At 30.1% G+C, this 12701-nt stretch overlaps 4 protein-coding genes across 4 annotated transcripts; all 4 read left to right on the forward strand.

Annotated features, from left to right (window-relative positions):
- Nucleotides 1-188: 188 nt before the first annotated feature.
- cubi_02976 (uncharacterized protein) lies at nt 189-5563 on the forward strand (the record flags this gene model as incomplete). The annotated part of the gene is made up of 3 exons (XM_029019988.1): nt 189-296; nt 371-545; nt 594-5563. The coding sequence occupies 3 exons, from the start codon at nt 189-191 to the stop codon at nt 5561-5563; spliced, it is 5253 nt and encodes a 1750-aa protein (XP_028875989.1).
- Nucleotides 5564-5661: 98 nt separating this feature from the next.
- cubi_02977 (protein kinase) lies at nt 5662-7653 on the forward strand (the record flags this gene model as incomplete). Its single annotated transcript, XM_029019989.1, has 1 exon — nt 5662-7653. The coding sequence occupies one exon, from the start codon at nt 5662-5664 to the stop codon at nt 7651-7653; it is 1992 nt and encodes a 663-aa protein (XP_028875990.1).
- A 280-nt stretch (nt 7654-7933) lies between these two features.
- cubi_02978 (gamma-tubulin complex associated protein) lies at nt 7934-11596 on the forward strand (the record flags this gene model as incomplete). Its single annotated transcript, XM_029019990.1, has 2 exons — nt 7934-8008; nt 8066-11596. 2 exons carry the CDS (start codon nt 7934-7936, stop codon nt 11594-11596), a joined length of 3606 nt encoding a protein of 1201 aa, XP_028875991.1.
- A 337-nt stretch (nt 11597-11933) lies between these two features.
- Nucleotides 11934-12671, forward strand: cubi_02979 (uncharacterized protein; the record flags this gene model as incomplete). The annotated part of the gene is made up of 1 exon (XM_029019991.1): nt 11934-12671. One exon carries the CDS (start codon nt 11934-11936, stop codon nt 12669-12671), a length of 738 nt encoding a protein of 245 aa, XP_028875992.1.
- Between the last annotated feature and the right edge of the window lie 30 nt (nt 12672-12701).

Consider the following 12701-nt stretch of genomic DNA (forward strand, 5'->3'; position numbering starts at 1 on the left):
TGAATTTAGAAAATGATCTTTGAATTGACAGAATTATTAGTTACCGCCAACTTAACCACAGTAAATGGATATGTGTATCGGCTATTTGAAAACATGTAGAAATTCGCCCCTATTTCGCTGATCAAAAGAACATGATCATGATGAATTAATTTAATAAATTTTTTATAATACTTATTTTTAGGCTTCAAATGATAAACCCAATAACTCTGCTTAATGCAAAAATTAAAACCCCAAAGATTTTTAGTAAACATAAAAAAGAAGAAAAAGAAAATAAAGATGATGATGATGTTGAGGTTGTAGTCAAAAATCCACAAGATGATGCCAATGGAGTAAGTATAAAATTTAAATTGTTCTTTATTATTTCTTCCAGAATGCAGAATTTGATGAGCCTCAATTTATTGATGAATTGGCAAATGTTCCTGTAATGAGCATGGACGATTTTATAAGTAAATATGTAGATGAAAATGAAATGATCGATTTAGAATACGAATCTATTGATGAAATCGATGCAATTGACTTTGAGGAAAGTAGTGTTGGTAGTAAAGGTAAGTAAAAATAAATTTACATTAGATAAAAATTCATTTGATACATAGATAAATCATATATGCTCCAAAGGCGATGGAAAGTCGTAATATGGGACTTAACAATAGAAAACCTGGGTGATGAAGAAGTGAGTGTGTTTATAGAAATAGATTTTGGCACATCAAGAGAGGAATTTCGTGTACAATTAGAGTCAAAAGAATATATATTGTCAAACGGAGATCTGAAGCATCGTTTGAGAACCCCAATCGTACATAATTTGCTTAAAGATAAACCTCAAAAAATAAAATTTCACCCTTCTTTTGAATACAGAGGCTCTTATTATGATATTGAAAAAGAAAAACTTAAGCTTTCTGCTTGGAAATACCATAATTTTAGACTTAACACATTAGATGCAATGTTTGAAATAAAGTTAAACACATGCGCAAACTCCGATCTTCAACATCACTGTTACTTGGTGAGAATAGGAGAGGGGCAAACATTGGAAAAGGTTTACAAAATTCAATTTAATCTATATTTTCAGGAAGTTTATGATTTTCAGCTTTCACTTGATCGGTTTGAAATAAAAGGGTTATTAACTTATGACAATATAATGAATAAAGTCAGTTCTATGAAAAAAAAAGTCTTTGAAAAAATTCCTATTAATAACAATTCCTTATTTGAAGTAGATATGACAAATGATTCAAGTGAAATATTTTCATCAGAATGTGTAGTTGGAAATAGTGAATTTGAAAATATCAATATAACTAAATATAGAAATTTATTGGGAAGCAATATAAATAAGATGAGTAATAAGACTATGGGAAAGCTATTTAATTACATTTCTTTTAATTATAGTGAAAACGAAATGGACAATATCTTTACTGAAAAATCACAAATTATTAATGCTGGAACATCAAATTTAGAAATCTCAATTCGTGAAAAGGTTAATCAACAGAAAATTGAAAATAACGATATAGATTACGGAAGAAAAGGAATTTGGGATACTTTCTTGAGATTTATTGGACTTCTGAAGGAAGATAAAAGGGAATACATTCAAAACCTTGATAGCCTACTAATAGAAGCTGAATTAGACCAAGCAAAACTCCATCCTGCTAATTGTAACCCAAGATTAAAAATAAATATAATTTGGCCCAATCCATTAAAAAATTATACCATATATAGCAATATACAAAAAGGAACCAATTGGCCTATATGGGAAAACATAGGATCAATTTATTTACGAGGAACTATAGCAGACTTGGAAAATTGCTTTATTGACGTAGAAGTTATAGACAACAATAAAGATAGGGCAATAAACTCACAAGCAAGAACCCATATCCCACTGAAAGGATTGATTGAGACTAATACAGTTGTCGAATCAAACCTATATGAGCCTTTGTGGTTAACAGAAAAAATTAATAAAACTGAAGAGCGAAGGATAATTGCTACCTGGGAGTTTGGCATGATAACTGGAAATATATCATTTAAGAACTATCCTTCACAACGACAGAAAGGAAACTTTATTCATTTTGTTAAAGATAGACTATATTTAATGATTAAAATAATAAAGATTGATAACATAATAACTCTTGAAAATCTTGAAGATACTAAAGTTAATATTTCAATTACTCATCAAGGATTAACAGCAAAGTCAAATTCCAATGTATGCGGCAATCTAAAAGACAAACCAATAGAAGATTACATCATTTTTCCACTACAGTTGCCACCTATATCGGAGCTTTATTTTTTTCACCTAGAAAGTTTGGGAGAGATTTATATAGACTTATGGGTGACTTCAAATAATCAAAGCGGTTCTAAGATGCAACATGCAGGATTTACTTCATTCACAATTTGGGATACGATATATTCTATTAAAGGTACAAAAAGACCAATATCTGAAAGATATAATAGTTGTTATACGTCCGGTTCAAATGAAAAATTGAAAGTTAGAGTACTTGAACAAGAAGTCCCGTTAAAATTTCTTTTTCCGACAGATAGAGTTGCGAATATTTCATTTGAAGCATTTATTACACCTGATATATTGTCTATAAAACCAAAGAGTAATCGATCAATTTGCTCAAAAGATACTGGAATTGCTGAAAAGATTGACATTTTTCTTAGAAGTCGCACGGAACTTTCGCCAAGCCAAGCACCAAAAGTGTATCAGAATGAAAAAACATCGATTGAAACAACATTAATTAGTAAGCTGGGTACCGGAACAATTGGCAGATTTTTTATTTTTTCTTCCTATAATCACAGAGGAGATGAACTCATGCTTTCACAATTTGTAAGACCAATCCCTTCACCAAATGGAATAAATACTCCAAGAGCAATATTCCATTTTGTAAGATGCACTCCTTTCATCAATACAAGTTTTAGAGAGCCTCCAAAAAGAACAAAAGATAAATTCAGTAATGAGATATCTAAAAACGATTCTTTAAAAAGAGGTAACCAAGAATACAAAAATGCATATTCGTTTGGCAAGTCACATTATTGGTTTACTCCAGATTTTACACTGTTGAGTAATGGTGGAGGGGTTATTGACCATTGCCTTCTACATGTTTCTTTATTGTTAAAACAAAAGATTCAAGCGTTCGTATGCATAGGAACAATAGCTGGGGGCTATTTTCATTCTTGGGTAATGTCATGGCATTTCAGCGATATAGATAATAACACATATATCAAATTCTGGGAATTAACCACTGGCCAAATTTATGTACTGAAGAATAGGTTCATTTCTCAACAAAGAGCTCGTGAGGTTACTTTAAGGTTTAGGAAGAGGGAACGTCTTTTATCTACTGGAGTTGAGCCACAAAGTGGAAATTTACATTTAAAAACGATAAAACTGCCGTATACAAGTATTGATACCATATTTAATGAAATAAATATTTGGTATAATATTCAACAAAATATAAGCCCAGGATCAATCTTTTTTGATTTATGGAATGGATCATTATTTATTTCGTGTACAAATACGCCCTTAATTCATAAGCCCGGATTCAGAATTCAACCCTATTCGTCATTACCAAATAAATCAAGTATGAAAAATATGAAGGATCTATTAAAAAACATACTACATTATGAAATTCAATCTCGTAGAAGTGCGCAAAATCTTGGAACAAGATGGAACATGGATCCTACATTGAACCTTTTCTTGGAAAAAGGACTAGAAATCGTAGAGCTTTTGGAAATGTCAAGTGAAGAAGAATACCCTGATCTAATGGCAAAATTTAGTGATTGGAAACTTGCAATGGAGTCAAAAGTCCCCTCAATGCATCGAGTGTTAGGATTCCCACTTTCATTCAACCATGCAAACCCCAAAATGATTACAGAAGCTATTTTTGGGAAACTTGAGATATTATTTACTAGAGATAAATCCGCAACATTGAGTATTTCAGTAATAATTAATGGCTACCCAAATAATATATTATGTTGTAGAATATTTATTTTGGTCACCCAAAAAATTAGTGAAAGAGAAAAGAAGAAAATTTTGGAAAAACGTGAGAAAAAAAAAATGAAAGAAAAAATATTTAAAAGTGAAAAATCAGACTCAATAAAATTGGATTTAATTAATTCTGTAATTGAAGAAAATAATGTCAGCCGTGATGCTATCCTTGATAATACTGAAATAAAGAAGGAAAGTAACATTCAAATTAATCAGGAAAACACAACAAAAATAAGTATTGATGGCTCGGGTCCATTAGTAACAGCTGACTTTATAGGGATATTGGACAAAGAAAATAAGATGATACGTAAAAGAAGAGTTGTTTTACCTGAAGGTAGTGTTTCTGGGAATCTTTGGATTTCAAAAAAAATTAAAGATGATGGGAATTTTCGATATTATATTGAAGGAATTGAAAATTCAGTCAGTGAAAGTTTAAATATACCAAAAAATAGGGTATGTGCGACTGAATTGAATTATGAAGGTCAGAGAGTTGGTTTTGCTATTTTACCTGGTTCGAATGGTGATGAGATAAGTCCTTTGGATTTAATGTATGAAATGGCTTTAAAGGTAGATGAATTATTGAAGTCAGACAAAAATTTTATTGAGTTTACTGGTGGGGATGCTGTGCTTGAATGGGATTACGATCAAATTTATGAGGATGGAGAGAATGAGGAACCAATAGAGTATTTAGAGAATGAAGATAATGCTGAAGTCCAGTCGGAGTTAAGTGAAATTGAAGAAAGCCCGGACCAAGATGAACTTGATGAAGGCTCTGAAAAAGGTCCTGATGAAGACAGTGATGAAGGCCCTAATGAAGATGAATCAGAAGGAAACTTAGACAATTCTGAGCTAGAAAACAAAGATGGTATAAGTTATTCAAGTTCTAGCCATTATAGTCCAAGATCGAGTACAATTTCAAGTTTAATTGAAGAAAGTGAGCAGCATCCAACTTCAAAGCATTTGCTAAAGAGAGAAACAACTGAAGATTTAAAATCTGATATTTCGAATGAATTTTCTGATAATTCCGCGGAAAACGAAGTAAAAACAGTAAAGTTTGAAAACCAGGAGAACTATTATGATATTAAGAAATTAAAAGACAGAAATTTTATTACCAAAAATGATTCAAATTCTTCAAAAAAGAAAAAGAATTTGAAAAGGTTTACAAAAACTGGTAAGTACATAATATACAGGCGCCCAGAATATGAACAGTCAAAAATAAATAGGAGCAAAGAGCTAAATAATTCTAGTGTAAATAGTAGTGATTTATCAGTGTTCCCGGCTGCGACTTTAGCAATAAGCTTGGCAAGAGGGCATTCTGAGATAAAGGAAACTGGATTGTTAAATGCTAGAAAGGAAATATATTATAACATGGAAAAAGGCAGATACGCCAAAAAACTAGACAACCTCGGGGATAAAATACTTATGCAGTCTAGCTCAAATGACTTACTTTCTACTATGTTCTATAAAGAAAATTACATGTTCTCTAAACAAGCACTTATTAAAAAAAATTCGACAAATAATGAAATTATTGGCCCGGCAAAAGTTAATAAAAATTCAATATTTAGAGGAAACTCTATTACTATTCGGAGGAACTAAATAATTTCTTATTCATGTACTATCTAAAATTACATTTTATTGCCGCAATGTCAATTTGCAAATTAGACTTCAAATTTTCCCTCACCGATATTAGTAAAATGAATAATGAACTTACTAGCACTATTAAAAACATTTTAAGAATAAATGAAATTAAAAATGATGACCTTGCTTCGATTTTATCGAGATATATTCAAAAAAATTTTTTAAATGACACTGACACTGATATTTTTGCAGAAAGTGACTATTTTCAAGAACAGATAATTAAGGCATCGATGGCAATCGCTGCAAACTGCAACTTTACCAACAATATTAATATTAATAGGGAAGATGATGTTTCAGTTAATGTCGAAGAAATCCCAATTTTCAAGAATTATGTTGAATTTGAAAACTTTAGAGATCTAAACAATTGGATAACCGATTTATATGATCGAGTGTTTTTTTCAAGCAAAAGCCATTTTCAAGATAAAAATGGCATTAAAGAAAAAATTGAAAATTTAGTAAATGAATACAATGATTGTGAAATAATTCCATTCAACTTACCATTAGATTTTATTATATCAATTCATAATACAGGAATGATTTCATCAGAAAAAGTAATTGACTACTTAAGATCTCTGCATTTATTCACAAGAAAAGATGAAGGAAATATTTCAAAACATAGATCCGATATCAAAGATCATTTTCTTTTTAATGAAGATATCAATATTTATGACGATGAATTAGCCGAATGTCCTTTGGAGTGTCAGGCCTCACAAATAATTAACAAATGTGAAAGTGAAAGATTGTCTTTCTCTCAAATTGTAGAAAATCAACTACAAAAGCTTGATAATCCCGACAAAAAGCATCAAATTATTAACTTTACCCTTAGGATTAGTTTTTCTGTTAGCGGATTTTTTGAAAATATGGAAACAGAATTGAAAACTTTGGAAGATATCATTTCAGTATTTCTAAGAACTATGAATTCAAATCTTAAAAATGAAATTAATATTCTGGACAAAAATGTTATATTTTTAAATAAGTCAAATAAAAGTCAATTCATTCATTTGTTACGACAAAACGTTAATAGCCTCAATATTTTAAATAGATTCTTACTTATTAAAATTCTTCATAGAGGGAATTTTGGTCAAATTTATGTAGGGCTCGACTTAATATCATTCAAGCTTGTCTGTTTAAAAAGGCTTATAGGAAGCTTTTCAGACAATCAATATTTAAAAAATTCTATAATTGAAGCTAATTATTTAAAAGTTTTAAGTAAGTCTGCGATTTCCAAGTTCGTGCCTTATTTTGTTGACGTTGCAGTGAGCAATAACAATGTATTTATTATTTCAGAATTACAGGGGAAAAATTTATTGTCTGTCATAAAGAATGATTCAAAGAAGGCACATTTAACTTTTGGAAACATTCAAAATATTATTAAACAATTATTAAGTTGTATAAAATATCTTCATGAGTCACTTAAACTAATTCATTGCGATATTAAACCGGAAAATATCGTTATTGACCATATTAGTGCACATGATATTTTTGGATATTTAAACAATGTGCAAACTGAAAAAAGCGGCCGGATAAATATTAAATTAATTGATTGGGGAAGCTGCCTAAGCATTTACCAAGCATCGAATTCAAGAAACTCCTATATTCAAAGTAGATATTATCGATCTCCTGAAGTTTGCTTGGGGCTTCCCTATAATGAAAAGATCGATATCTGGAGTATCGGATGTGTAATGGCTGAATTGGTACTTAGAAGACCACTTTTCGATTATAACAATTCAACTCAAGAATTATTAGCAAACATTGTCGCCACAATAGGAAAATTGCCAATACATATGATAAACAATTCTTCTACTATTGACCACTTTATTACTCATGACGGGCACTTATTTGATAAACACTTAAACAAGATTAGACTTTTCACAACATTTCATGGAGTTTCTAAATACAAAAGCAGAATATCTGAATTGTTTGATGCTGATAAAGATCCTTTATTTGTTGATTTACTAAACAAACTCTTGTGCATTGACCCTGACGAAAGACTCTCAGCATCTCAAGCGTTGAACCACCCTTGGTTCGACTATAACTATCACAATTGATTTAGATAAAATTTTCATTATATTTTCAATTTTGGCTATGTAGATCATTGCAAATGACTAAGGTCTTTAATTCTTAAGATTTATTATTTTTTTTTCATTTCTATAGAGGGGTTAATATTGGAATTTTTCTTTGAGGGGACCTATTTTGTTTTTATTGTAAATCTTCTTATTAAAAAAAGTAATGTAATGTAATTAACAATTATTGTAATTCATCTGAGTTAATTGATTGACAAATAATACAGTTACAACCATATATTGCTCAAAAAACCTTATTTCAGTTATGCATGTATCTTTGCTTGCTGTTTCAAAGGTAGTAAAACAAGAAGAAAATAATTATGTATTTTTCGGCGAAAAGGTAAGCTCATTTTTTTTTTATTTCAAATTTTAAAATCAGTGAATTAAATTGTTTCAGATTAATATTCGTGTTTGTAATCAAAATTGTGAATATATAACAATTTTTCAAGAAAATAAATGTGGGGAGAAAAACTATAAATTAGGACTTTCGAATCTGGGCAATTCAGAAAATTTTGAATCTACAAATAATAGAAGTATTTTTGGAGAGAAGTTCAAATTTTATCCAAATTTGTGTTCTAATTCAGAATTTTATTTATTTAATTTAAATCAATTGTTGATTAATTACTGTGGTGAAAAGAAACATGTTCAGTATGGTGACAAAGTCTATATTTCTTCACTAATTAATAACGAAGTATTTATCATTGGATTTGACCAAAATTCTGGAAAATTTTTGGTTTCAAAATTTGAAGAAGTTGCTAAATACTTAAGAATCAAAGGTCAATTGAGTGATGATTCTTTTTTAAAGAAATATGAATGGTCATTAGAAAAAATACCGATTACAAAAGAGGAATCGCTATTAGGTGAGATTGAAAATTCGCCTATCCCAAATATACAATCAGTGAAATATAATGACTTATTCAGAATTAGATTTGATAGTGAGCAAATTGTTTGTACACAAACTATTAAATCTAACTTAAAGATGCAGTTTAATCAATTATCTATAGACAGTACTTGTTTATCTGGAAGAAATGGTTGTTGGACAATCATTCCATTGAAATTCGAAGGAACGGTATATCCAAATTGGTTCTTGATGAAAAAAATATTGAAAAGTAAAGATAATAATTCCCTGAAATTTTTGGATAGCAGGATAATTGAAAAATTAGCTTACAGAGCTGGTTGTTCAAAAAGCAAAATAGAGCCAATTCGAATAGATACTTTTAACTTAGTTTCGGATCGTCCAATTGATTGGGATATGCCTAGCACGAATCTCTTTAAAGATGAATCATTAAATGCAAAAAACAAATTTTCAGCAAAATCTTTAAATTTACTTCCCAGTATTGTCGGTTTTGTATTCGATCATGCAGAGACTGGTATAAACAATACCACAAAGCAGAATATAATTCCGAATAAGCTAAGTAGCTTTTCAATAAAAGTACAGGAGCAATTAATACTTGAAGATATTCTAAATTGTTTAATGTGTAATAATGCTAATTATATCAAGGTTACTGAAGAAGTTGTTGAATTTTTTCACGAATGTAAACATCTAGATTTTACTTCTGAAGACTTATATATTTTTGAGTTTAATTCAACACCTAATAATGATAAACATTTTGACCACGATTATTTTTCTGGAAGAGAAGGAATACCGTTATTTTCCCACCAAATAATCGATGATCCCAGTAATTTGCAATATTTTTGCGATGATCTAATTTACAATACAATTTCAGAAGAAAAAAACACAGAAAATAACTTAAGCGGATCGTTTGAATCAAACAACATATTATCTACAAATAATTTTAAAAAAAATCCTTCTCTCTATCCACTTTCATACAGAACTTTAGAACTTTCTTCTTTGCATAGAAGAATAAGAAAGTTTTTGAAGGTACATGAGAGTGGGAATTCTCAATTTGGGATTGTTTCAGGCACGTTATGCGATTCATTCCGCGAACTTTTGAAACATTTTACGATCAAAATTGCAAAGTTTGAATCATACTTAAGAAAAGGGCAACTCACAATTCAAAATATTTGGTCACATTCTCAACAAGCTTTGATTACTTTAAAAGCCCTGGATTTAATCTCAACTCGAGTATTATATAAAAGAGGATCTGAAATCATTGATCAGGTATATAAAATTGCAAATAATGAATTTAAAGGTGAGGAATCATCTCAAAAGATTGCAAATTTTGTTTTCAACCAAATTTTCTTTTCTTGGTATAAACACTTTTTGGCACCTTGGTTGAAGTTTGGGGCAGTCACAGATCATTTTTCAGAGTTTATTAATTGCCAATTAAATAATCTAACCAAAAAAAGGTTCATGAAAAACAATCTGTATTCCCTAACTTCTTGCAGAGAACAAGGAAACAAACTCTTTCCTATACTCCCTTCATTTTTAAAAGACTTAATTGAGCAAGTTAATTATATTGGATTAGTCAGTTATTTTGTTTCTCATATAAATCATTTCTACACTGAAAATCAATTATTTGACAAGGGACACGAAAATGGAGTTTCGAATCGTAAAAAATTAGAAAATGTCTTGGGGTTAATGTTGAAATCTCTAAGCAATAGGTCTGATTCAATAAGAGGCGAAGAAATTGGAATTTATATTAATGACATATTTCTTGAGTCGCAGACTTTACTTTTCAGGGTTTGCAACTCAATTATCGATGTAAGATCTATTATTAATGCATTCTATGAAATATTTTTTTGCGCAAATGATTCCCTTATTCAGGAGTTTATTGAATACATTCACAGATTGGGGTCTAGAGGAAATAAGATAAACTATTATTCGTGCAACGATATCACACGTAAATGGGATGAACTTATGTTAAAATGTTATAAAGAATTACACAATTCAAATAATTCTAATAGGTTCTCTTGTATAATTGAGAAGAAGTTAATTACTGAATGTGTAAACGAAGAGTTATTTACACCTGTGAAATGGGAAATAAGCTCGTATATTTTATGTGAAGAACTAAAATCCATAGAAAAGAATAAATCAAGTATTTCAAGCTTTGATGCATTCAAGTTCTTAACTATTAAATTTTGTGAAGTAAAGGCATTTGATTCGATTTGGCCGAGAAAATTATTAAATAAATACGAGCTAATATTCAAATTAATTTTCCATTTGAAGTACATAAATCACTTACTTAATAATATTTGGATAGCTCATCAAACTTCAAACATTTGGGACAATAAATTGACTAAAACGGAGCATCTTTCAGTAAATGAGTTGATACTCAGGCCTTATTTTTTAAGGCAAAAAATGCTTTTTTTGACAACTGGAATTTTAGAATACATTTATCAAGATGTAATTAATCCTTTGTGGAATTCAATGATAAAAGATTTTAAAAATATCTCGACTTTGGAAGAATTAAATTCACGTCAAGACCAATTGCTCAATGAAATATTAGCACAATGTTTCTGCCTAGAAAGCGAACAATTACATTTATTATATAAAATTCTGTCACTTTGCCATCTATTTGCTGCCCACTCCAACTTGTTGAATATTTATGGCTTCTCAAACCAAACAATAACAGACGCTTTTCACTCTGAAAAAACTGGGAAAAAATATGAGGAAAGTGGCCAGATCTCGATAAGTAGTACTAAACCTTATAAAAAGGACAATTTTGGGAGGACAAGAGGTAGAACCCGCATTAACAACATGCATATCGAAGGCTTATTAGCTGATCCTACATATGAAAATATTGTAGAAAAATTTAGTTCGAAATTTGAACTGCTTATGCGAAACTTTTTCAGCAAAATATCCAACTGTAAGAATCAAAAAATTAATATGATTAGTAAGCTAGTGCTAAAATTGAATTATAACGGCTATTATGTAGAGAAAATTCCCATCAATATTGGCACTTGGGGGGACCCCACACTTGATGAAGATGATTCATATGACAATTTTGTCATTGAAAGTGAGTGAGTTGAGATTCTGAATAAATCTCGCCATAATTAGGAATTCATTAAAACCTATCTATTTCAATGCCATTAATTCTTTTTTGTTGATAACTTAAAAATAATTTGTGGGTAAATAATTTCAAAGCGCTACTAACTTGGCGCACATTTAGGATATTTTGACGTCTCATTAGAGTTTATTAATGCGATCTTTAGTTTCGAAATAAGGTTTAAGTGGATGCTATAGGCAGGAACGTTATATCATATATTTTTCACTTGAGAAACTGAAATTTATCATTTATTGCAGTTATTTATTGAGGGTTTTGAGCATGTTTAGTACAAATTCGCTTTTTTTTTTCTGTTGTATGGCATTTATTTTGTTTGGAGAACTTTGCGCAGTTAACCTATCATGCGACGCTAGATTAAGGGAGTGCGAAAGCGAAGTCAAGTCTCTCCTTAAAAAAAATAGTGAATGCTCTTCTGACTTGGATTCATTAAAGATGGAAATTTCTCATCTTTCTGAAATGATTCTTCAATGTGAAAGAAATAATATTACTAAGGAATCTCATCAAACAATATCATGGAGAGTGGTGTTCAACCAGCTAAAAAACTTTTCGGTGTTTTTTAAAGGTCTTATTGCTGCGTCATATAGTAATGTTCCTAAAGAATTGGATTCACAAATTAAATCCTTTTACAGTAAAATTTATGCCTATTTAGATCCTACAATTGAAAAGTACTACGAAGTATACCCATTGATTTCCCAGCACATAAAAAGTTATATGAACAAATATGTCAATTTATTAGGCCCCTACATTGAGTATGTGAATATTTATTCTGAGTTTATCAATGAAAAGTTGGACAAATATGTTGCCAGAATTGAATCATATGAACCCAATGTTGCAGGTACTATTCCCAAGAACCTTCACGATCGAATCTTCTACATATTATGTGCAGTATTTGCATTATATGTTGTGTTGGAATCTATTTTTATCGTCTTAAAGCTCATATTTAGATGTTTTGGGATAAGATGTAACTCTAGTACTAATAAGAAGGCCGTTAAATCGCCTTCCTCAAAATCTACTCCTAGCAACAGAAGAAAATAATACTTTAAGTTTTGTTTTTAGGTGCGATAG

The sequence above is a fragment of the Cryptosporidium ubiquitum genome (assembly GCF_001865345.1).
Source record: "Cryptosporidium ubiquitum isolate 39726 chromosome Unknown contig_18, whole genome shotgun sequence".
Lineage (NCBI taxonomy): Eukaryota > Apicomplexa > Conoidasida > Eucoccidiorida > Cryptosporidiidae > Cryptosporidium > Cryptosporidium ubiquitum.